The sequence below is a fragment of the Hypanus sabinus genome, chromosome 19 (assembly GCF_030144855.1).
Source record: "Hypanus sabinus isolate sHypSab1 chromosome 19, sHypSab1.hap1, whole genome shotgun sequence".
Lineage (NCBI taxonomy): Eukaryota > Metazoa > Chordata > Chondrichthyes > Myliobatiformes > Dasyatidae > Hypanus > Hypanus sabinus.
This window is the reverse complement of record NC_082724.1, coordinates 76,224,627-76,250,573: the sequence shown is the minus strand read 5'-3', so window position 1 is coordinate 76,250,573 and position 25,947 is coordinate 76,224,627. Positions and strand designations below refer to the sequence as shown.

At 42.0% G+C, this 25,947-nt stretch overlaps 1 protein-coding gene across 2 annotated transcripts in view; it reads right to left on the bottom strand.

Annotated features, from left to right (window-relative positions):
- LOC132378073 (copine-9-like) overlaps positions 1 to 25,947 on the bottom strand; it is a 643,860-nt gene that overhangs the window by 151,651 nt on the left and 466,262 nt on the right. For both annotated transcript variants that reach the window (XM_059944788.1, XM_059944789.1), the window contains 2 exons: positions 6,858 to 6,961; positions 232 to 336 (listed from right to left, as the gene is read on the bottom strand). In XM_059944788.1, the coding sequence (XP_059800771.1) occupies positions 232 to 336; positions 6,858 to 6,961 (209 nt within the window). The remainder of the gene's footprint in view (positions 1 to 231; positions 337 to 6,857; positions 6,962 to 25,947) is intronic.

Here is a 25,947-nt window from a genome sequence, read left to right as displayed (position 1 = left end):
CTCTACGCTGCTGTGATGGTTTAGAAATGTCAGGTGTCCATGGGCAATTTGATGTATTTTAAGATAAAATTGTTCAGCAAAACATGGGCAAATTGAGCAAAGGTCCAGACACTGGAGTTCTGGATGTGATGTTAAAAAGTTGATAAGGGGATAGGGAGTGTAATGTTGAAGTTAGCTCAGTTTAAAAGACCCAATATACCACAACGTGTGACTGCTATTGCATACACTGACCTGTCATAGTCCCCATTGCAAAGAGCTCGAACTGGGATGGTGAATGGCTGCCAGACTGGATTCAGTGTATTCTTCACCACTTCCGTTTTGTGGCAGATAGTAAACCTGAGAGACAGAAGAGCAAGAGAAGGATAGTGATAGTGGACCTGGAGAAAGAAAGTGAAGAGAAAGAGAGAGAGGCCCTTCATTGTCCAGGGTTGAACATGGAATTTGCGTACTAGTTGTCTTACACAAGGGAAGGCAGTACGATATGGAGAGCAAGCCGTTGTCCATGCAGCAGGCTCCCCCTCACCGCACAGCTGATGAACCCAAAGGAGCCGCAGAGACTGATACAGATTGGCACCAGCAGCATTGCAGGCGTTGCCAGCTAGTGTTGAACTCAACTTAGGACTTCCTTCGGGAGTCCAGCACCAGAGTTTGCCTCAGGATTTACTCCTGAAGCTTTCCCCAATGAGTGGATATAGCTGCAAGGCAGTGAAAGTTTGAGATCCTAGATGAGCTGCCTACCAGCCCCATCTGCCTGAAGCAACTAGTTTTAAGGCACCAATGTCTCAGCTTTGCCCCTTCTCCTGTCGGTAAAAGTGGTCCTACCGGACTTAGTACCCAAGCCACACGTGAAGGCTAGGAGCTGGACTTGGTTGTCAGAGGCCATTTGAGATGCACAGCATTGGGAACATTTAATAAGTCATGGAAGCTTATCTCCACTACCTCCTCCAGCTATGATGACTTTAAGGAACTAAAGAACTTTATCAACACAATAATAATCAAAGCTAAGAAACGAAGAGCCTAATCCAATGTGACTTTACTTGTTCAAAAGAGGGAAAGAGAAATACAGTGGTTATGAGCTTGTTGGGAAGAGACATGGAAATAGTGACAGTTAATTTGTATGCAACATACAAGCAGTTAACTTGAAGGAGAGTAAGGGGAGAAGGAGACAAACACAGTGAACTGTAATTTCATGTAAATTGCAGGTATCTTGGATTGTATGAATATTTCATTAGTTCTATGTTCTACAGACTTGGCAGACAGAATGAAGATGGAATTGCAGGTTCACTTGCATATAGTACAAAGTCTGGTATATTTTATAATGCAAATCATTTTACAGCATTCACCCAATTGTTCTTTGATACTGAGAGGAAATAAAAATCTGAAAAAAAAAGTTTGTGTATCAGTGAGATTTGAGTGTTTTAAACCAAACATCAGATACTTCCTATTCACACGTATTTTTGGTAATCATATTCTATATTTTAACATTTTCCACATTTTTATTTAATTAACAGCAACAGGAAAGGGGGAAGGGAGAGAATGGTGGATGTTTACCCTCACTGCATGGGTGTAAATTTTATCTTTATAGAATTTAATTAATCAGCAAACCTTAACTTTCATTGGGAGCCCAGGTGACATCTCTGATGAGCAAGTTGTTGCCTTTTGATGGGGTGTTGTGTGTAGAGTTAATGACAGGGAAAAAAAGAACTACAGGCTCTAGAGAAAGAAATTAGCTGCATAGCAGTACAAAGGGGTTGAAGCACAGGTGATGAGACCTTCATTTGTGCTGTTTTGATTATAAGTGGTGATAAAGATTTATCCTGGAGCTTCAGTCCAACAAATATTTGAAAACAACACATAAAGTAGCTGGAGGGACTCAGCAGGTCAGGCAAAATCTATGGAGGGAAGTGAACAGTCGACCTTTTGCATTCAGTCTAGAAAGAAAGGGGGGAGGTAGTGGTGTAAAAAGGTGAGGAGAGTGATAGGTGGATGCAGGTGAATGGATGGATGGGTGGGGGGGGCTAACATGATAGCTAGGTGAAGGAAGGCGAGAGTAGTAATGATGTAAGAAGTTGGAAGGTGGTAGTTGGAAATAACAAAGAGCTGAAGAAGATGGATAAAAACTGTTAGGAGAGGCCAGTGGGCCATGGAATAAAGGGAAGGAGGTGAGGCAGGAAACAGAGGGAAGAAAGAGTGAATGATGGGCAGATCAAGAGGGCAGGTGGAAGAAAATAGGATGATGGGTTGTTGGGATAAGGAAAAAGATGGATAGAGGGAGTGGTGATTGGAAGAAAGAGAAATTGATGTTTATTTCATCAGGTTGGAGACCACCAAAGTGAGAGGTGAAAAAAATAAAAATTCGAACGATTCTTTTCAAAGGATTTCCAAAAATTTCTGTTTCTATTTTGGAAAATCCATGCTTTGGCAGGGAATGCATATGTAATAGCACTTCTACCTCTGAATTGTGCCTGTGCAAATTGAATTGGGGATGAGTAGAAGGCGACCCCCCCCCCCCCAAGGGTACTCGGTTTCAGCAGAAAATGCAGGCACAGTGACACGAAACTGCCTACTCACACACAAGGGCTAGAGTGGAGTGTTAAAGTGTGCTTTCCTGAAATTAGAAATTACATCTATTACTGTTCAGCCAATCTAAAAGGCACTTTACTCTCTATTGAATGCAAACAATAACCAAAAAGACTGGAGATGGTGGAAACCTGAACAATGGTAGCATAGTGGTATAACACTGCTTTACGGTATCAGCGACACAGGTTCAATTTCCGCTGTTCTCTGTAAGGAGTTGGTACATTCTCCCTGCAACTGCATGGGTTTCCTCCCATAGTCCAAAGACATTTGGGTTGGTGGGTTAATTGCTCTTTAGAAATTGTCTTGTGATTAGGCTCAGGGGTCTCGTGATGAGGGTTGCTGGGCTGGTAGGACCGACTCCACACTAAATCAATAAAAGCAGGGAATGCTAGAAACACACCAGAGACTGCCCTGGGAGTGTCTGATGAGGCAGTGAAGAAGGATATTCCACTGCTTCCATATATTTATATAGGTGAGTATATCTGAGGCTGATAACCCCAAGTCCCAAAGACAATGAATTGGATACTGAGGAAAATTTGTAAGTATTCTGCCCCCCTACAAATTTTGGGCTTTGATCCTTCCTATTTTTACAGCATTCTTTTTTGTTGCTTTTCAGTTGTTGTTTGCGTTCAATAGAGAGTAAAATGCCTTTTAGATTGACTGACCAAAAATAGATTTCGTTTCCAATTTCAGGAAAGCACACTTGAACACACCACACTGACCTTGATATATATGTGTTCTTTTCTCTCTCTACAGTACAACTGCAGCTACTTTTAAAGTTTGAAAATTAATATGAACCTGAACTAACACAAGAAATGCTGGAGAAACTCAGCAAGTCAGGTAGCATCCATGGAAATGAATAAACAGTCAATGTTTCAGGACTGTTCATTAGAACTGAAAAGGAAGGGGGAGAAAGCTTGACTGTAAGCTGGTGGAAGGGGAAAGAAAACAAGCTGCCAGTGGCAGTGTACTGCTTGACTTGCTAAGTTCCCCCAGCATCCTATTTGTGTTACTCTGAATTTCGAGCATCTGCAGGATCTCTTGTGTTTCAGAACTAATCTTAGCTGACTTGAACCAAGGACGCAACTATTTATTTGATTCAGCACAACATTGTGGGCCAAAGGGCTTGTTTCTGTGGTGTACTTTTCTATGGTCTATCTTGATACCTAATCCAACCTAATGCATAAATTAGATCTATCTTGCTGATATTTTCTACAGTAATGTTTCTGAGATTTCTTCACAAGCACGGCTTTCCTTTCAGTAATATGAACCAGGTTCTCAATTATGTTGATTCCATTTACTGCATTTCTCACCCAGAGCTGGAATAGCTGTCCCCTTCTCTTTCCACCACAAGGGGTCATCCTCCATAATTCTAATTACCTTCAAGGTGACATTACCACCTGTTACATCTCCTGTCCACTCTCCGTGTCTCATCAGGATCTTTGAATTCCTGGTGCACCCTTCCATCTCCTCCACCACCCACTCTTCCTCTAACAGCACCTTCTCACACATCCACACAACATATAGCACCTAGCACCACCCTTTCTACCATCAAGTTTACTAAATTATTCTTTAAGGTGAAGCAGAGATCACTTTTATCTCTTCCAGCTGCATTCTGTGGTCATAATGTGGTCTTCTTCACAATGCAGAAATCAAATGCAGATTGGGAGAACCCTTTGTTATTATCTTTCCTTATAGCATATGCTCTCTAATCTAGGCAGCATCCCAACAAACCTCTTCTGCACCCTACCCAAACAACTCACATCCTTCCTGTAATGGGTCAACAAAAACTGAATAAAATACCCTAGATATATCCAGAGTTTTCAAGCAGCTCCATTATTTCTCAAATAAGAAAATCTGCAGATGCTAGAAATCCAAGCAACACACACAAAAAGCTAAAGGAACTCAGCAGGCCAAGCAGCATCTATAGAAAAAAGTACCGTCAACATTTTGGACCAAAACCCTTCGGCAGGACTGGATAAAAAGTGATGAGGAGTCCGAGTTAGAAGGTGGGGGGAAGGGAGGGAGAAACACAAGGTGAAAGGTGAAACTGAGAGGGGGAGGGATGGAGTTAAGAGCTGAGAAGTTTATTGATGGAAGAGATACAGAGTTGGAGAAGGGGGGATCTAATAGGGGAAGACTGAAGGCCGTGGAAGAGTGAAAAAGGGGAGGAGGTGATGTGCAGGCAAGGAGGTAAAGTGAAAGAGGGAAAAGGTAACAGGGAATATAGAAGGGGAGGGGGCATTACCAGAAGTTCGATAAATTGATGTTCATACCATCAGGCTGAAGGCTACCCAGACGGAATATAAGGTGTTGTTTTTCCAGCCTGAGTGTGGCCTCATCACGTCAGTGGATGAACATATGGGAATGGGAAAGGGAAACGGAATTAAAATGGATTGCCACTGGGAAATCTTGCTTTTCCTGGTGGATGGTGCTTGGCAAAGTGGTCTCCAAATCTATGTCAGGTCTCACCAATATACAGGAGGTCACACTGGGAGTACCCCAACAGACTCACAGGTGAAGTGTTGTCTCATTTAGAAGGACTGTTTAGGGCCCTGGATGGTAGTAAGGAAGGTGGAACAGGAGCAGGTGTAGCACTTGCTCCGCTTGCAAAGGTACGTGCAGGAAGGAGATCAGTGGGGAGGGATGAATGGACAAGGGAGTTGCATAGGGAGCGATCCCTGCAGAAAGCAGAAAGTGTGGGAGCAAGGAAAAATGCTCTTGGTGGCGGGATCCCATTGGAGATGGCAGACGTTCTGGAGAATTATGCACTGGACACAGAGGCTGGTGGAGGGGGATAGGTGAGGAGAAGAGGAACCCTATCCCTGGTAGGGTGGCAGGAGGACGGGGTGAGGGCAGATGTGCCTGTAATGGAAGAGATGTAGTTGAGGGCAGTGTTGATGGTGGAGGAAGGGAAGCCCCTTTCATTAAAAAAGGAGGACATCCCTTTTCTTCTGGAATGAAAAGCCTCATACAGAGAGCAGATGCGGTGGGGACAGTAGAATTTTGAGAAGGGAATGGCATTTTTACAAGTAATAGGTTGAGAAGAGGTATAGGCCAGGTAACTGTGAGAGTCCATGGGTTTATAATAGACATCAGTATAGAGATAGAGACAGAGAAATCAAGAAAGGGGAGGGAGGTGTCAGAAATGGACCAGGTAAATTTGAGGACAGGGTGGAAGTTGGAGGCAAGATTGATGAAATTGATGAGCTCCACTTGAGCAGCTCCAGTGCAGTTATTAATGTAGCGTAGGAAGAGTGGGGAATGGACACCAGTGTAAGCTTTTCTTTCTTCCACAGCCTTCTGTCTTCTCCTATTAGATTCCTCCTTCTCCAGTCCTGCATCACTTTCACCAATCAACTTCCCAGCTCTTTACTTCACTCCTCCCCCTCCTGCCACCTTTTAAATCTCATCATCATCTTTTTTTCTCCAGTCCTGCTGAAATGTCTTGGCCTGAAATATTGACTGTACTCTTTTCCATAGATGCTACCTGAGCTGCTGAGTTCCTCCAGAATTTTGTGTGTATTGCTTGATTTTTCAACTCAGTTTCTTGACTAATAAAGGCAGCCTTCCATCAGACTTCCTTATCATCTTATCAGCTTCTGCTTCCACTCTGGGAGCTATGGACTTGATCTCAATATTCCTCAGTTAATGGTGCTGCCTTATCAACATACTGTCCCTTTACATTTGATCTCCCAAAATGTGACGCCTCACCCCTGGCAAATTAAACTCCATTTGCTGTTACTCCACCCATTTCTATAACTGATCGCTATTCTGCTTCATCCATCGGCAGTCTTCAACATTATCACCAATACTACCAATCCCTGAATTTACTAACCCACACATCCACAGTTTCATTCAAGTCATGTATAGATACGTGTATGGCAAACAGAGATCCTTGTACACCACTAGTCACAGACCTTCGCTCAGAATAAGTCCCAAGGACAATTGCCCTCCATTGTCTATGGATGCCAGCTCTGAATACAAACAGCCAAGTGACTGTGGATCACAGGCACCTTATCTTGCCACTTGGACAAAGGACTGGATTGATCAATGCAATGTGCGGAGCAAGGACAGGATGAGAACAGATTGATCTGAATGAGTGGTAGGACAATCCCTGATTTCTAGGGAGAAGTGTACCATCCTGAGAATTTACTCAAATTTTTCACTCTGTGTTTGCTGGTTATAATCTTATTTCATTTCATTAGACTTGAAGTAAGCGGAGATTAGTTTGAAATGTATGGAAATAAAAATTAACATAATAAGCAAGGACTTACGTTCCATCTTCATTGCTTCGATAAAAGACCAAAAAAGGATCTGATTTGCCAAAGAAATCCTTTTTGTCCAGCTTGTTTGCACAGAGCTGCATGGTTGCAATGTCCTGTGGAACACACAGTTTTGCATAAACATGATATCAAAAGACAGTTCCATAGTTATTCTTTGTACAATCCTTATATCTCACATTATCTTAGCCTATCAATATAAACTTCAATTTCTTTCTCCCTCATACAATTATACAGTTTTCTTTAAATGATTGTTAACATTCCATGGCTCACTCTTCGTTTTTCAGAAACTGGGTTCAGTTGCCATGACATTGAGAACTGCCAGTTTGCTGAAATGCCTAATCACTTATTAGGAACTCCTTGAAAACAGCACATCATCCTGTGATCCTATGAGCGACTGGGCTTGTATACACTGGAATTTAGAAGGATGAGAGGGGATCTGATTAAAACATATAAGATTATTAAGGGATTGGACATGCTGGAGGCAGGAAGCATGTTCCCGCTGATGGGTGAGTCCAGAACTAGAGGCCACAGTTTAAGAATAAGGGGTAGGCCATTTAGAACTGAGATGCGGAAAAACTTTTTCACCCAGAGAGTGGTGGATATGTGGAATGCTCTGCCCAGAAGGCAGTGGAGGCCAAGTCTCTGGATGCATTCAAGAGAGAGTTAGATAGAGATCTTATAGATAGCGGGGTCAAGGGTTATAGGGAGAGGGCAGGAACGGGGTACTGATTGTGTATGATCAGCCACGATCACAGTGAATGGCGTTGATGGCTAGAAGGGCCGAATGGCCTACTCCTGCACCTACTGTTTATTGTCTATTGATTGGGGTAAGAAATGAATGTAAAGTGAAAACTTTCCCTTCAGTCTAGGAAAGGTGCAGTGACTTTGGAGAAGTTTCATAGAACATAGAACTGTACAGCATAGTACTGGCCCTTGTGTCCATTATATTAACATTCAGACAACAAAGACAAGATTTCCTTTCATTTTAACAACTTTCCTTTCTCTGTTGACGTTTAGTTCACGAGGCTGCCATTTTCTTACCCACCATCCTCCTCTCACATTCATGGACATGCCCATGACAGGGAAAGTGAACATTCCAACTAATGGCCTACATCGTTTAAAGGGACAAAACTCAACAATCTCTCATCCTTCTTATGTACTGCACATAAAAAAATAAATGTCCATTTGTTGAGTTGTATTACTTTTACCTCTAGTTGTTAGGCCAAATAAATTTCTTAAGATATCCTCTTGTCATGTTCCTTGCATCCAACTTTAGCTGACTGACTGACTGTTGTAGCAAAGTTTTGTGAGCCACCCCATATGAAGTCATCTACTTGATAGGTACAAACAGGCTGGATGAACTCATGTTTTGGGCCGAGACCCCTCATGAGTCCAGATGAAGGGTCTCAACTCGAAAGGTTGACTGCCCGACCTGCTGAGTTCATCCAGCTTGTTTGTACGTGTTGATTTGACCACAGCATCTGCAGTGTACTTTGTGTTTACATGACAGGTAAGTATTCCAATCACACGAAATCCTCAATCCTGCCATTAAAAACAGCTGGATCCACCTGTTTGCAACATTATTTCCTTGATCTTTTTATACCAGTAGAATGATGCATCTACTAGACCATACACACACTTCTTGAGTTTCCACAGACTTCCTTCACTTCTGGCTTCAGGCAGGTTTGAATGTAAATATTAGGTGACAGCTCCATTCCCTGTAAGAATGTGAATTTTATGTCCATGCAATGGGGTTGCCAATGCTTTTGATGTGTCACTGAGACAAGTAGTCGGAGAGACTCTAGTGTACACATACTGGCGAGTCTTTTTGGAGTTCTTCTGTGTTCAGTTCCTCAAAACCTCTAGCCACCTCTGCTCTTGGTGTATTTCTTGTCAGAATTCCTGTCAGGGTGCACTCCCATCTTGTAGACACTGTCTCTGACTTCCTCAAACACTCCATTATTTCTCCAACTTCTGATTTCATCCTGTTTTGAAGATTCAAGTGACACTCCTTAGTTACTCAGACATCTTCATTTTGACATTTCTCAGATGGTCCGGCCTTGGTTCAGTACGAAGTCTGTCTACATGTTGACTGACCCTGCAGAGCCAGCAACCATGGCCATTTCCAGGTAATTCAACTTGTACCAAGTTTTGTTTCTCCTAGTAGCTTTGCCTGCATGTCCTAAGACTTCAGTTTTCTGTGAGATACCAGTGTTTTGGTCTGCAAATCTCACAGTTCGTGTCATGTTTTAAGACTGAAACTTCCATGTTGTCTTTGCACTTGTGATGATTTCTAATCAAGCAATTCTGTTGACTCCCCAGTTGCACTCTCTTCGGCACTGTCTGTGCCTCTGTCAAGCAACTCCGTTGGGTCCTCAGCTGCAATCTTGTCATTGTATCAGGTAAGTGCCTCTCATCTTTTTGGGCCATTCCCCCCCCATGGAGCTCTGATCTTCTTCAGTTTGTGCTTTACGAGTCCTGAATGATGCACTCTCACATAGTAACCTCCATGTCTCATGAATACCACAACCCCGTTCTGACCAATGACAACTTCAGGACCTTTCCTTCCTGTATAATCTGCTCTTTGTCCCCAGGGCGGACCTGTACCCTCTGTGCTCTTCGAGTTCTTTCTGAGCACTCTGCTTCAGTGAAAATCTTCCTCAGAGGATGCAGTGCTGGAATATGTTTCCCAAACCATTCACTCTATGTAGTGCCCTCTGGAGAATGTGGCCTGTCAACCAGTACCGAGGAAAGGTTTGCATTCTGTCTGAATCCAGCTGTAGCCATGTACACTGTGCATGGTATTCTTCACCGTAAGGGCCCAGTCCAGGGCCATGCTCCAATCATAGGCATTGCTTTTCTTTACTTTCAGCATTATTTCAGTGTTTGATTGTGTCACTCCAGAAATCCATTACTCCAAGAACTGTATGCTGCTGTTGTCTTTGTTTCAATGTTAACGTTTCGATGTTACATTTTGTCTGCCCTATTTTTGCGGGACTTTCACTGTTTTGGTAGAATATATAACCCCTCCATCTCCAAATTTGAATGCTTTGTGACTGGATGTATCTGTGTTCACCAGTTTATGCACTTCCTTTCGGTTTAGTTTATTTGTCTCCACACACTGTGCACACACAGCAGACCCTAGAGATTCTATCATCGAAATCTCTGCATTGGATGTCTCTGCATTAGTAAGTGATTCCTTTATGAACAACGTTACATGGCACTATTCTATATCTTCAGTTAACTTGTTCAGTATGATGTGGAGAGTTTTTTGCCCTGTGGTAAGTACTCTGACAGTTCAGACTCCTGCAGTACTTCTCCAGGGGATTTGTGCTGGGTAATAGTGCCTCATCTGGTCACTCTGGGAACTACACTTGCTTCTCTCCTGTTTCTACTCAGTGAAGTATGCTGTTTCCTGACTCAAATGAATCCTGACTGTTGTCTTGATGGCCTTTTCTCCAAAAATCCTCTTCAATGCATATTTCATAGATGCAAATGTAAGTTCTTTACATGCAGTTAACACTAGCAGTCTGTCCTTTATGTCTGGACACATAGTATCCAATAACTTAAAAGCTAATGTAGCAACAGGAAGTTCCATTTTGTATTTAAGCATTTTGTTCAAAATCAATAATATAATTAACCAAATTTGTAGAACTGCCTCTGGAAATTTTATCTAAGTCTGAATATGCCATAAATCCACTGCTTTTATTCCTACAGAAAAATGGAATCAAGCAAATTTATTAGCTCAGTCATTCTGTCATCTTTGTTTTTAGACTTCCACTGAAATTCCCATTGCAGTATCCCTTGCTGTTCCTGAAGTGACAGTACAACTGCAAGGACCAGTTTCTTCTTCTCGAGCTCAGTAACATGAGTCCATATTCTAATTTCATTTTCCCAGCTTTCATGAGGCTTGCTCTTGTTGAATGCTGGCGGGATCCTCTGCTACCAATGTTAACGTTCAGCCAACAAAGACTTTTTCTTTTGCTTTAACTTTACTTTCTCAGATCAAGTTCAGTACACAAACCTGCTATTTTCTTATCCACATCCTCCTCTCATCTTTGTGCATATGCCCATAGCTGGGAAAGTAAACATCCCAACTAAATGCCTACATAGCTCAAAAGAACAGAACTCAACACACTATGTTGTGCTGACCTTCTTGCCTGCTCCAAGATCAATCTAACCATTCTTTCCCATGCAGCCCTCCATTTTTCTATCGTCCATGTGCCTGTCTAAGAGTCTCTTAAATATCCATAATGTGTCTGCCCCCATCACTCTGAGAAAAAAAGTTACCTCTGACAACCCCTCCAATCACCTTAAAATTATACCCTCTCGTATTAACCATTTCTGTCCTAGGAAATAGGCCTCTTATCATCTTATCAGTGTCTCTTATCACTTTAACATACATTCCTATCAAGTCACCTCTCTTCTTCCTCCACTCCAAAGAGAAAAGCCCTAGCTCACTCAAGCTTTCCTCATAAAACAGGTCTTCTAATATAAGCAGTATCCTGATAAATCTCCTCTAAACTCTCTCTAAAGCTTCCATATCCTTCTTATAATGAGGTGACCAGAACTGAACATAGTATTCCAAGTGTGGTCTAACCGGAGTTTTATAGGTCTGGTTTACTAGCATGTTACTTGGAATGGAGTGTATTGATTGTAAGGCAACTTGATAGGAGTATATAGAATTATGAGAAGTACAGATAAGATAATCAGTCTTTTTGTGTTGTATTTAATATTTCAGTAATATTTGAGTAATATTGTAAATCTATTGTTTGATTAAGCATTCTTTGTATAATTCATTTCTTGTTATATATAAGAACTACATGAATGACATATGTAATTGCACCACCATGTCATATGCCTCACTAAAGTAAAATGAAGTAGACACATTTCTCTGGGATCTTGTGTTTTCCTTCTGATTAGTTTCTGGTATTACAAAATATAACAGTGGTGCTGAGTAAGTTTTAAAACAAACCCCAGGCAACTACCTACCTGTTGAAGTGAAGCACCAATTTTTCCTTCAGAAGGGGAGAATGAGTCATTTGAGCTTTTAAAAAAGTGCAACACATTTGTCTTCAGGAAGGGAGAGAAATGTTTGAGTTTAAAAAAAGGCAGAAAACGGAATATTCACAGGTTCCTAAGCACTGAGTACTGGGTGATAATAATAATAATAAATAAATGAAAGAAGAAATAACTGGCTGTACCTGAAAGATAGATGCACTTGATTGCATAACAGATAACTGGCTGATGTATGCTGAATGAATTGAGGAGTATTTTCAAGCAAATGGAAATACCCATTGAAAAGCATGTGTCTGTTTTGCTGAGTGTGATAGATGGACAGGATACAGTTTTCTAAGGAGTTTAATTGCTCCAACTAAACCAACCAGAGTGTGCTTTGCTGATATCATGAAGGTAGTGCAGGAACATTTAAAACCAAAACCATTGTTGATTGCTGAGTGCTTTAGGTTTTATAAGTGGAATCAATGGGAAGGGGAGTCCATTTCATTGTACGTTGCTGAATTGAAGAAATTGCCTGAGCATAGTCAGTTCAGTGATGGTTTTATTGATGTACTGAGCAATCATTTTGTTTGTGGAATACAAGCATTCAAAAATGGCTCTTAACTGAAGCACAAAGTACAATCAAAAGAGCAGTCAAAATTGCTGTATCAATGGAAACAGCAGGCAGTGACACAATTGAGTTACATTCAGAAACGGAAGTGTGCATGAACAAAACTGCAGTGTTTAAACAGAAACCTCCCTGGCCATACAAGTTGTGATACTGCTGTGACAGGGGCTGACATGCAGCAGACTAATACGGGTCTAAAGGTGAAACTTGCAGGAAATGCAGCAAAATAAGACACATACTGTACAAAGAGCATGTTGGGCAGACAAATAAATGGACTGCACAGGGAAGAGGAAAAGATGAAACGCCAAGTTGCAGTTTCAAAAAGAGTACTTGATCATCTCTGGCAAGAGTTTAAATTGCATACCACTGCTGCTCTCCAACTAACCTGGCACAGCTTGAGCAATTTTGCAAGGTGGAATGGGCACATCTTGCTCCATCATGTTGTGTAAAGCTATAAGGCTTACCCAAAAAGACTACTGGCTTTAATAGCTGTGACAGATAGTTCAACTAAGCACTGAGCAGAGGGTTATCAATACACTTGAACAGCTGACATTCCAGTTTTTGAATTTTTAGTTTTCCAAGCTTTACAATTTCTCCTATTTTGGGGGCTCTACTGTGAAAAAAGATCACGTGATTCACAATGAAAATTCTCAGTTAAACTAATCAAAATGTCTGTAAAAGGTTGGGGGGTGAATACTTTTCCAAGGCACTGTCACTGTAGTGTGCTCTTCGGGCCTGTGTGAGAGCATTGGCCTCTAAAGTTTTTAGAGCGCTTTGACTGGTTAATAGTTGTTTATTAAGAGTTGTTAATCATTTAGATTTCCTTGAGTTTTTCTTGAGCGAACTTACTCTTTATAATGTGGTTTCCTGGTGCTTTCTGTTTCAGCTTGTTAAGTTTATTTTGATAGACTCTGGGGTTCCATGTTCTTGTACTGTTTAAGCAGTTGCCTGATTAGTGCTAGTCATGGGCTCCTAATTTTGAGAATTGTTAGTCCTGTGGTGTCGCTCAGTTGAACCTCCAATGTTCTTTTTGAATTATTATGAATAAACTCTTGCCACCATCTTTACATTAAATTGTGTCTTTCTGAAGCCACTTGGCTTCTGATATTCCCGGTGCACATCTCCTGTGACAATGACATTTATAACAGTGAAGTCAGTGAAGTACACAAGTCTTGAAATAGGAATGGTAGAAATAGGAGGCCCAGCACTGTAGGGCCATGCTTGACTGGGACAACTACAGCTTGATTGGACATCCATCCATCACTTGCGTGCCACACCCCCTGCCACAGAGTGAACTGAAATTTAATTAAGAAAGGTAGTGGATGATTCCATAGTAATGTTCAAGGATGGCACTGGGAAACTCAAACATATCAAGGGTAAAACAGTGTTAACTAAGGATGCCACACCCACATTTTACAGGGACAGTCCGGTTCCCTATACCATCTGTGATAAAGTAGCCAGTGATCCAGATGACATGGAGGCTAAAGGAATTCTTTCCAAGGTTGAGTGGAGCCAATGGGCAACACCGTTATCCCAGTAGCTAAGTAGGATGGGCCTGTTAGGAACTCTGGTGATTTTAAGGTCATCATCTACCCAGAAACTGAAAGTAGATCAATATTCTCTGCCCATGATAAAAGATATCTTTGCAAACCTTTCCAGGGGAAAACAATTCAGCAAAGTGGTCTTAGCTGAGGCCAACCTACAAATGGAGATGGGGAACAGCCCAAAGTGTTTCTCACAAAGGGCTTATTTTTCCAGTCGTATCTGTGCCTGCACTCTGGCTGCCCAGGCACTCAATATTTTTGGATGACATCATTGTTACTGGTGAGGGTAACAAGGGACAACTCCAAATTCTCAAGACCATGTTAAAAAGATTAGAAGATTATGGGCTCAGAGCACAATAAACCAAGCATCACTTGTCACACCATCAATGGTCAGACCATTGACACACAAGATTTACAAAAGTGTACCGATAAATATCAAGTAGCGATGGATGGCACAAGACAGAAGGAAGTGTCACAGCGGTGGTCCTTTTTAGGATTTGCCAAATACTTTAAAAGGTTCCTGCCAAGCATTGCTACTGTGCTCCATCCATGAACTCATTACTACTGGTAGGGTAGAAATGGCAATGGACAAAGCAGTGTAAGATGGCTTTCCCTTACATTGAATTGACTTTATTACTTACATCCTTCATATACATGAGGAGTAAAATCCTTCCTATTACTGTCCAAATGTGCAACTTATAGTAATTTATAATAAGTAGTATGTACAAACAGGATAGTGAATATAACATAGAAATACAGTTGTGTCAGCATGAATTAAGCAGTCTGATGGCCTGGTGGAAGAAGTTGTCCTGGACTCTGTTGGTCCTGGATTTATGCTGCAGTACCGTTTCTCGGATCATAACAGTTGGAACAGATTGTGTTTGGGGAGACTTGGGTCTCCAATGATCCTTCGGGCCCTTTTTGCACACCTGTCTCTGTAAATGACCTGAATAATGGGAAGTTCACATCTACAGATATGCTGGGCTGTCCCACCACCCTCTGTGAAGTCCTGGAATTGAGGGAAGTACAGTTCCCATGCCAGGCAGTGATGCAGCCAGTCAGGATGCTCTCAGTTGTGACCCTGTAGAAATTTGGGGCCCATACCAAACTTCTTCAGTTGTCTGAGGTGAAAGAGGTACTTTTGAGCCTTTTTCACCACACAGCCAGTTTGTACAGACCACGTGAAATCATCGGTGATGTAAAGGAAATGGTGATGTCAGACACTGTTACCCACACATTACGATCCATTCCTCAATATATTCTTCCTAATGCAAATCAAAAGCTTTCCTATTATGGTAGAGATGATCCGAAGCAAACCACAAAAGATCCCGTACTGTCTCAGGGCAACTTATAAAGGCTGGAGTATGCAGCAGGAATTCCAGCTCCCCTACTTCTTCCAGAGCCAGGATGAACTTACCTTTGGCTGGGGTTGCCTTATGCAGGGCTTGACAGTTGTTGTACCAGCTAAGCTGAGAGTTAAAGTGTTGGGGCAACTACATGCCGGTCACCTAGGCACAGTTAAAATGAAATTGTTGGCCCGAAGATTTGGTTGGTGGCCTGGTTTCGATCAGCAGATCAATCATTTTGCCATGGACTGTTCAGTTTGCCAACATGTCTTGAAAATGCCCAAAGCAGCATCTCTCCTTCCATGAAATGGCCTACATTTTCTGTGCAGAGGCAATTATTAGAGAAGAAAGGTATCCAGTGCTGTCAGAAACATTTCCTGCAGTCCCAGAGTCAACTCCTACAACGACCACAGAGGAGGCCCCAGAAGCCGAGACTGTTTCATTGCCACACCTCACCCAACAAGTAGACTGAACCCCTGTCAGAGAAGGCGTTATCCCACAAGAGTTAGAAATCCTCCACTGTGATTCAATCTTTCAGTCTGAATGGGATAATGGAATGGATCAAAGAGAAGAGGGTGGAGATCAGTCATGATTCCTTGCATCTTCGGAAACAGCTCTATTTCCATCTTTTATGTATCTATTTTTCCCTTTTGGTGTTCCTTTGAAGACCCTGACCCGGAGTTACACACTGACTACAGCTCTTTACGGGAATGGGACCCGCTCTCGGGGTTTCATGACTAGCCATTAGTCAAGATGCCGAGGATGTGGCCTAAGAGCTCGCCTTCGGAGGTCTGAGATCTCGTGGTTCTGGTATATGGCGGGCGGGGGGATTGAAGGTCGGTGTCCTGGCAGGAGATCGGTGTGTCATGGGAGTTGGAAGATCTCTGGCTGTGTGCCCAGAGACCTGAAATCTTTGGGCACAGAGCTCAAAAAAAGCAACGAAACAGACTTTTAACATCAGAAACCAGTGAGTTGTTTGTTATGTTTCTCCTTTAGCTGTGAAATGGAGACACCTCCTATTCCCTTATTGGAGGGAGGGAGGGAGGGAGGGAGGGAGGGAGGGAGGGAGAGAGAGAGAGAGAGAGAGAGACTGTGGTATATCAAATACTGGGTGAACGAGTAGTCTTTGGGGTACTGTAAGCCTGTGTCTTTGCTGTTGCTTGAGTGCTCATAGATGGGTGCCGATGTTTTTTTGCAGGTTGGGGGAGGGGGGATTGCGGCTTGCTGCCACTTATGCATGAGTGGGAGCTGGGGGGTTACTTCAGAGTTCTAACATTTAACTGTCGTTCATTCTTTGGGGCACTCCTCTGTTTTCATGGATGGTTGCGAAGAAAAAGCATTTCAGGATGTATATTGTATACATTTCTCTGACATTAAATGTACCTTTGAAGCCTTTGAAATTTACAAATTACTATGCTATGGATGTCTATGTAGTAGTTGTACTATATAATATACTGTGTATTGAGTTGGAGTTTATAGCTAAGCAAGAGGAGTGTTTGTATTCAATATTTCAGTAATATCTGAGTAATACTGTAAAGATGTTGTTTGATAAAGCATTCTTTGTTTTTTTTACATAACTTATTATGGTTATATGAAGCGCAGGAATGGCATACGTTATTACGCACCCCTGTCGTAAGTGTCCATCTAAGTGAAGTGGACACATTTCCTAGGGCTCCCGTTGTATTTTTTGACCACATGCAGGCAGATGGGGTTAGTTTGGATTGCTACGATGTGATGGTCCAAAGGGCCTTTCCTTGTGCTGTGTTGTTGGGCATAAAAGTGTATAGATAAAAAAGGGAAAGAAAAGAATTAAAGCAATGGCAGTAGAGAATAAATACAGGAATAGCAGGGACCTGATGTAACATTTCTGCTTACAATGAAGAGATGGACTTGTCAGTCTAAATTGACTGGATGGTAAGTTTATAGAAGACATAGTCCAAGATAAAATTAGTACCTTTAATATCTTAACTATGTAACCTAGTGCTGATGCAAATTGAATTTGCTTCCTGCTTGCAATGCAATTATAGTGGAATGAGCCTTGATCTCACAGTAGAGAAAAAGTAACAATTTCAGCTATATGAATATTCAAGGTTCAATATTCAGGGTTGTTTATCATCTTTCAGCAGTGCAGGAGTGTAAAGGAGAACAAAATTATTGTTACCTCCAATCCGATGCAGCAATTGTGTCCAAGTCTGGACACAATTAATAAAATAAATGACACAATAAACATACAAAAAATGTTATAAATATAAATTTAAATATAAAATTAAAACACAATAATCATTCCATGCAGTACTGTGCAAAATTCTTAGGCACATATATATAGCTAGGGTGCACAGTGCTGTATTTGTCAACGTGGAGCGGAAAGCGAGTTTGTAAATCTGGTGGGAGCAATGGATGTTGGGAATGGCGGCAGTGGAGCGCCACGGGAGGGGTGTGGCTCAGATGGCAGAGAAGGAATGCCGGGTGCAAGGGGTGGCACTGGTGCAGACAGACCCAGGCCTGACACCAGGCAAGGTCATTCGATCATTAAGGAATGTCTCAGGTGCTTTCCACTCCCTGTCCTCTCCCTCCCCCTTTTCCCAACCATGATTCCCCTCTCCCTGACCCCTTCCCATTCACAGTCCACAATGAAGACCCATATCAGAATCATGAAATTGGTGTTTTTTATTTGCAGCAGTACAGTGCAATACATAAAATCATATACCTAAGACTTTTGTACAGTTCTGCATATCGACTATTATCTAAGTGGGGAGAAGGTTCAGAAGGTTTAAACATTGGAGGTGCAGAGGGAATTAGGAGTCCTTGTGCAAGACTCCCAGAAGGTTAATTTACAGGTTGAGTCTATCGTAAAGAAGGCAAATGCAATATTGACATTTATTTCAAGGGGAATAGAGTATAAAAGTAAGAATATAAAGTAAGGAGATAATGCCGAGGCTTTCTAAGACACTAGTTAGGCCGAACTTGGAGAATTGTCAACCATTTTGTGCCCTATATCTCAGAAAGGATGTGTTCTCATTGGTGAGAGTCTGGATGAGGTTCACGAGGATGATTTTGGGAATGAAGGGGTTAACTTATGAGGTGCATTCGGCAGTTTTGCGCCTGTATTCACTAGAATTTAGAAGAATGCGGGGTGGAGGATCACACCTACCGAATGTTGAAAGGACTAGATAGGGTGATGTGGAGAGGATGTTTCCTACGGTGGGGGTATCCGGAACTAAAGGGCACAGCTTCAAAATTGAGGGGCTACCTTTTAGAACAGAGGTAAGGAGGAATTATTTTAGCCAGAGAATAGTGGAATAGTGGAATGCTCTGCCGCAGACTTCAGCGGAGGCTAAGTCCTTGAGTATATTTAGGCAGAAGTTGATAGTTTCCTGATCAGTCAGAGCAACAAAGGATATGGTGAGAAGGCAGGTGTATGGGGTTGAGTGGGATCTGGGATCACGCATGGTGGAATGGTGGAGCAGATGATGGGCTGAATGGCCTCATTCTGTTCCTATATCTTATGGTCCTATGGTTTTAAGATCGATATTCTATGGAACATTTTTCAAACATTTCCAAATACGGTAACAAAAATCAGTAGGCTTGATCAATTAATAAGATCAGTGACTGTGAATTTTGGCATACATAGAATATCAGATATACTTTACTACAAAGAAAGGTTCAGTAACAGTTACCATCCATCATGCATCAAGCTCTTGAACCAGTGCAGATATCTTCACTCAACTTCATTTGCCCCATGACTAGAATGTTCCCACAACCTAATGACTCATTTTCAAGGACTCTCCATCTCATATTCTCGATATTTATTGCTTACTTATTCATCATTTCTTTCTTTTTGTATTTGCACACTTTGTTGTCTTCTGAACACTGGGTGAACACCCAGATGGTGTGATCTTCCATTGATTCTATAATAATGATTATTCTATTATGGAATTATTGAGTATGCCCCCAAGAAAATGAATATATGGTGATATATATGTCCATTGATAATAAATTTACTTTGAATTTTTTACTTAAAAAGAATAAAGAATTTGGGGGCAGGTGTGACCTGTACAAAAAGGATGGGTTGCACTTGAATCCCAGGGGGACCAATATCCTGGCTGGGAGGTTTGTTAAGGCCACTGGAGAGAGTTTAAACTGGAATTGCTGGGGGGGGGGGGCGGTAGGAACCCAACAGAAGTGACGGAGGAAAGGGCAGTGGGCTCACAGCTAGAGAAAGTTTGGGGACAGTGTGAGAGGGAGGATAGGCAGGTGATAGAGAACGTTTGGGGACAGTGTGAGAGGGAGGATAGGCAGGTGATAGAGAAGGGACATGCTCAGACCGATGGTTTGAGATGTGTCTATTTTAATGTGGGAAGTATATGAACAAAGCTTAGAGCGTGGACCAGCACTCAGAGCTATTATGTTGTGGCCATTACAGAGACTTGGCAGGTGCAGGAGCAGGAATGGCTACTTCAAGTGTCAGGCTTTAGATATTTCAGAAAGGACAGGGAGGGAAGCAAAGAGTGGGGGTGTGGCACCATTGATCAGAGATAGTGCCATGGCTGCTGAAAAGGAGGGGTTGTGAGTAGGTACGTTCCAGTGAGACAGGGAAAGGATGATAGAGTACAGGAATTGTGGTGTTCAAAGGCTGTTGAGAACCTAGTCAAGAAGAAAAGAAGAGCTTACAAAAAGTTCAAAAAACTAGGTAATGATAGAGATCGATAGATTTTAAGGCAAGCAGGAAGGAGCTTAAGAATGAAATCAGGAGAGACTGAAGGGGCCATAAGAAGCCTTGGCGAACAGAATTAAGGAAAACCCCAAGGCATTCTACAAGTATGTGAAGAGCAAGAGGATAAGATGTGAGAGAACAGGACCTATCAAGTGTGACAGTGGAAAAGTGTATGGACCCAGAGGATATAGCAGAGACACTTAATCAGTACTTTGCTTCAGTATTCACTACAGAAAAGGATTTTGGTGATTGTAACGATGACTTGCAGCAAACTGAAAAGCTTGAGCATGTAGACATTAAGGAAGAGGATGTACTGGAGCTTTTGGAAAGCATCAAGTTGGATAAGTCGCCAGGACAGAATGAAGTGTACCCCAGGCTACTGTGGGAAATGAGGGAGGAGATTGCTGAGCCTCTGGCGATGATCTTTGCATCATCAATAGGGACGGGAGAGGTTCCAGAGGATTGGAGGGTTGCGGATGTTGTTCCTTTATTCAAGAAAGGGAGTAGAGATAGTTCAGGAAACTATAGACCAGTAAGTCTTAACTCAGTGGTTGGTAAGTTGATGGAGAAGATCCTGAGAGGCAGGATTTATGAACATTTGGAGAGGTTTAATATGATTATGAATAGAGTCAGTGTGGCTTTGACGAGGGCGGGTCGTGCCTTACGAGCCTGTTTGAATTTTTTGAGGATGTGACTGAACACGTTGATGAGGGTAAAGCAGTAGATATAGTGCATATGGATTTCAGCAAGGCATTTGATAAGATTCCCCATGCAAAGCTTATTGAGAAAGTAAGGAGGTATGAAATCCAAGGGGACATTGCTTTGTGGATCCAGAACTGGCTTGCCCACAGAAGGCAAAGAGTGGTTGTAGATGGGTCATAATCTGCATGAGGTGGGTGACCAGTGGTGTGCCTCAGGGATCTGTTCTGGGACCCCTACTCTTTGTGATTTTTATAAATGACCTGGATGAGGAAGTGGAGGGATGGGTTAGTAAGTTTGCTGATGACACAAAGGTTAGGGGTGTTGTGGATAGTGTGGAGGGCTGTCAGGGGTTACAGCGGGTCATTGATAGGATGCAAGACTGGGCTGAGAAGTGGCAGATGGAGTTCAACCCAGATAAGTGTGAGGTGGTTCATTTTGGTAGGTCAAATATGATGGCAGAATATAGTATTAATGGTAAGACTCTTGGCAGTGTGGAGGATCAGAGTGACCTTGGGGTCTGAGTCCATAGGACGCTCAAAGCAGCTTTACAGGTTGACTCTGTGGTTAAGAAGTTGTATGGTGTATTGACCTTCATCAGTCGTGGAATTGAATTTAAGAGCTGAGAGGTAATGCTATAGGACCCTGGTCTGACCCCACTTGGAGTACTGTGCTCAATTCTAGTTGCTTCACTACAGGAAGGACGTGAAAACCATAGAAAGGGTGCAGAGGAGATTTACAAAGATGTTGTCTGGATTGGGGAGCATGCTTAATGAGAATAGGTTGAGTGAACTCGGCTTCTTATCCTTGGAGTGATGGAGGATGAGAGGTGACCTGATAGAGGTGTACAAGATGAGAGGCATTGATCGTGTGGATAGTCAGAGGCATTTTCACAGGGCTGAAATGGCTGCCACAAGAGGGCACAGTTTTAAGGTGCTTGGAAGTAGGTACAGAGGAGATGTTAGGTATGTTTTTTACGCAGAGAGTGGTGAGTATGTAGAATGGGCTGCTGGCAGCGGTGGTGGAGGCAGAAATGATAGGGTCTTTTAAGAGACTCCTGAATAGGTACAATAGAAAAGTAGAGGGCTATGGGTAACCCTAGGTAACTTCTAAAGTAAGTAGACGTTTGGCACAGCATTGTGGGCTGAAGGGCCTGTATTGTGCTGTAGGTTTTGTATGTTTCTAAGTTTCTAAATAATTTTTTAAAAGGTCAATTTTTAGTGGTGAAAGCAGTCTCGTTTCAAATCTATCAAAATGGCGACAAATCATGTGGATTGGAGCGTTTAAACATTAGGGGCTTGAAGTACATTGGCAAATATATAAACTGAATCAATAGACAGAGCACAGCTTGTGGTTAGCTTAGAGCAGATGCTCCTAACTTGAAGATGGAGCAAGATTTCCAATGACAACGAGACATTGTGGAGAACATCATTCAAATCATCAGCAAAAGAATTAAGGCAGCGGCTAGCCAAACAGACTTGCACTCCATTACTCTGACTGTGATGTTTATCACCCAGGGTGTCACCATTAACCCAAAACTCTGCTGGACCAGAAATACAAGTACCATGACTGAAGCAAGGTATTCTGACACAAGTGACTCAACTCTTGACACTCTTCACCATCTACAAGGCCAAAGCCAAACTCATAAGACCAAAGATAACAGAACAGAATTAGGCCATTTGGCCTATCAAGTCCACTCCACTAATCTATCATGGCTGATTTATTACCCCCCTTGATCCTATTTCCTGTCTTCTCCCTGTAAACTTGACACCCTCACTAATCAAAAATCTAAAAATCTCCCTAACTGCCATCATATCTGCTACACATTCATTGTCTCCTCTACCAATATACAGTGGATGCTGCATGCACCATTGGTAAAATGCATCCAATCAGAACCAGAAACTTGCTCAGGTTTAACATCATTGGCATATGACATGATATTTATTGTTATGCGGCAGCACTACATTGCAATACAAAATAACAAAAAAACTATAAATTATAGTAAGTATATATACAAATTAAATTAAATGAGCAGCATAAAAAGAGACTAGTGTTCATGGGTTCATTCTCCATTCAGAAATGTGATGGCGGAGGGGAAGATGCTGCTCCTGAAATGTTGAATGTGTTTCTGTACCTCCTCCTTGATGGTAGCAATGAGAAGAGGGCAGGACCTGGGTGATGGGTGTCCTTACTGATGGATGCCCCTTTTTGAGACATTGCATATTGGAGGTGTGGATGCTGTAAAGTGCCCATAATGGAACTAGCTGAGTTTACAACTTTCTACAGCTTACTTCAATCCTGTGTAGTGGCTCCTTCATATCTGTCAGTGATATAACTCATTAGAAATCTCTCCTCAGTACATCTGTAGAAATTTGTGAATGTCTTTGGTGACATAAAAAGTCTCCTTAAACTCCTAATGAAATATAACCATTATTGTGCCTTCTTGCATCTATATGTTGGGCCTAGGATAGATCTCCAGAAATATTGACACCCAGGAACTTGAATCTGCTCACCCTTTCCACTGCTGATCCTCGATGCTATGCACTCAGACTGATGTTAAAGGACCTTGCAAACTCACAAACTCTATCAACCAGCTTTGGGATTCCCTCCAAGTAGGATAGTGTCTTGACTTGGAAACCTAGTGTAGATCTGTTTAAATCCTACCCAACAGCAGCGTGAAAGTACATTCACTAGAAGGGATTACAGCAGCTGAAATGGTGACTCACTAGCACCTTCTCCAGTGTAATTGAGAATGGGCAATTCATCGTGGTCTTGATGATGCCAAAAACTAATAAAAGCAAACTCAGCATGCATGTGCAACACAGTCAGAGTCTTAGGGAGGAGACTGATTATGAACTATCACAAATGATGTAGGTAGGGACTTTAAAACTAAGGGATGATCTAGCTAGGCAACTGAAAAGGGCAAGGCAATGTAGGAGAATGTGTAACATTACTCGAAGGGAAACATAAAGATAAAGATTAGCTTTGTCACATGTATATTGAAACATATAGTGAAATGCATCAACTGTGTCAATGACTGACACAGTCCAAGGGTGTTCTGGGGGTCCCATACTTACGGTGCTAACATAGCATGGTCATAATTTATTAACCATAACCTGTATGTCTTTGTGGAATGTGGAGGAAACAGGATCAGCCACAGGAAACACATACGGTCACAGGGAGAATGTACAACCCCCCCCCCCCCCCCCCAAAAGACAGCCGCAGGAATTGAATTGCAACCTTACAACTATTGCTGTAAAGCATTACGCTAACCACTATGCTACCACATCATTGAATGTTGGTCCAAAATTTTTAACTGCAAAATTCTTAATTGTAAATTCTTTAATTTGTAATTCAAGGAGGAAATGAGAAAAGGCCAGATAAAGTTAAAGCTTACTATGGGAAGCCAAGAAAGATCTATAGGCTGTCAAAAGCTTTCTGGCTGGTTGAGAATTTTTATCTTGGATCCTGGTTGATGCTGGAGCCCACAGCATTGTAATAAATGTCCTTTCTCAGAATTTAATTACACTCCAAATGGACAATTTTTATATTAAAAAATCCTCAAGATGTGAAATGCCATGGGTTGTAAAACCCTATCAAAGACTTATTTCTGGTTTGAAATGTTAAATTGAAGGAAATCCTCCTAACAACCTGAGAGAGAAAAATTAATTTTCTTCAGGAGCTGAGCATAAGACAGGGCATCTGTGTGAAATAAATAAAGACAAGTGATAATTGGATTAAAATGCTAGACAGGAGTGTACCTAATGATCTGAAAAGGCTAAGTCTGGAACAAAATATTGCATCATGTAAAATAGGTTGTCATACAAGCAATGGAACTTAAGATGGTTAAACTGAAATTATGCATAATTGGATGTGATTTTCCTCAGTACATCAATCTAACATCACATTAGTCAGAAGTGTATATATATATACTGTGTGTGTGATTATTCCGAGTTTGCAGTCAAAATGAAAGATATAACAGTTTCATCTTCCTGATTGGAACAAAAATGATTTAGTTTGGCAAGGAGTTAAAATATTTTTTAAAAAATCACTTTTTGAGATGTGAGTATTGCCTGACCTCCGCAGGGCAATGACTATCGGACTCCATCTGAGCTGCTGCAGGCTCCCCTCAGTGCCAGTACACAGCAACTAAGAGGGAAACTTGGCTGACAAATCCGTGACAATTGGCACAGACTCAAGGGAAAAATGAAGGATAATACCTTATCTCTTCCAACAAAGAAGCACTTAATTCTTCCAATAAAAGATTATTAGGATAACTAATCTGATTATTTAGTTAAGTACACGCTGCCTGTCAGGAAAAGTTATAAAATCCAGCTGTATCTGAATCATGTGGAGAGACATTGCGAGATACAGCACAGAACCACCCTACTGAGTCCACTCCGACATTCAACCACCTATTATTGCTACCCCTACATCAACCCTAGTTCCTTAAGGTCCTCATAACCAGGGGTGGCAGTGGGGATGTGCTCCCTCTACCTATTAAGTAATCCCAAAGGTGTGCATCTCAAAGAGCCTCTGATAAACAGGTCCAGCTCCTGGCCTTCACAAGTGGTTTAGATACTAAGAACCATTTTTACTGACAGGCAAAGAAGGAAAAGGTGGGTTACTGGTGCCTTAAAACCAGTCACTTTGGGCAGTTGGGACTCATTATCTGTGGTTAGCAGTGTATCTAGGAGAAGGAAAACTAATTTCAAGCCCTCACTACCTTGTGGCTAGACCCTCTCATGGGGAAGGCTTCGGGAGTAAACACCATGGAAAAATTCATAACTGGAACCCCAAAGGCAGTCCTACATTGAGTTCAATGCTGACTGGCAACTCCTGTGATGCTACTGGTACCAAACTGAATTTGCCTCTGCCGTTCCTTTGGGTTCATTAGTTGCATGGAGAGGGGGAGCTTGCTACATGGGCAACAGATTGGTCTCCATATTGTAATGCCCAGGCTTCCATTTCTGGACAGCTAGGTTATAACATCCATGGTCAAGTCCGACCGACGGAGGGCCTCACATTAATCCCCTTCTCCCTATATTCAGTCTATGCTACCACAGAATCTACTATTAATCTGCACACTAATGAAATTACCAGTGGCCAGTTAACCTAGCAATCCTCATGTCCTTGGAATCTGGGGGGAAGC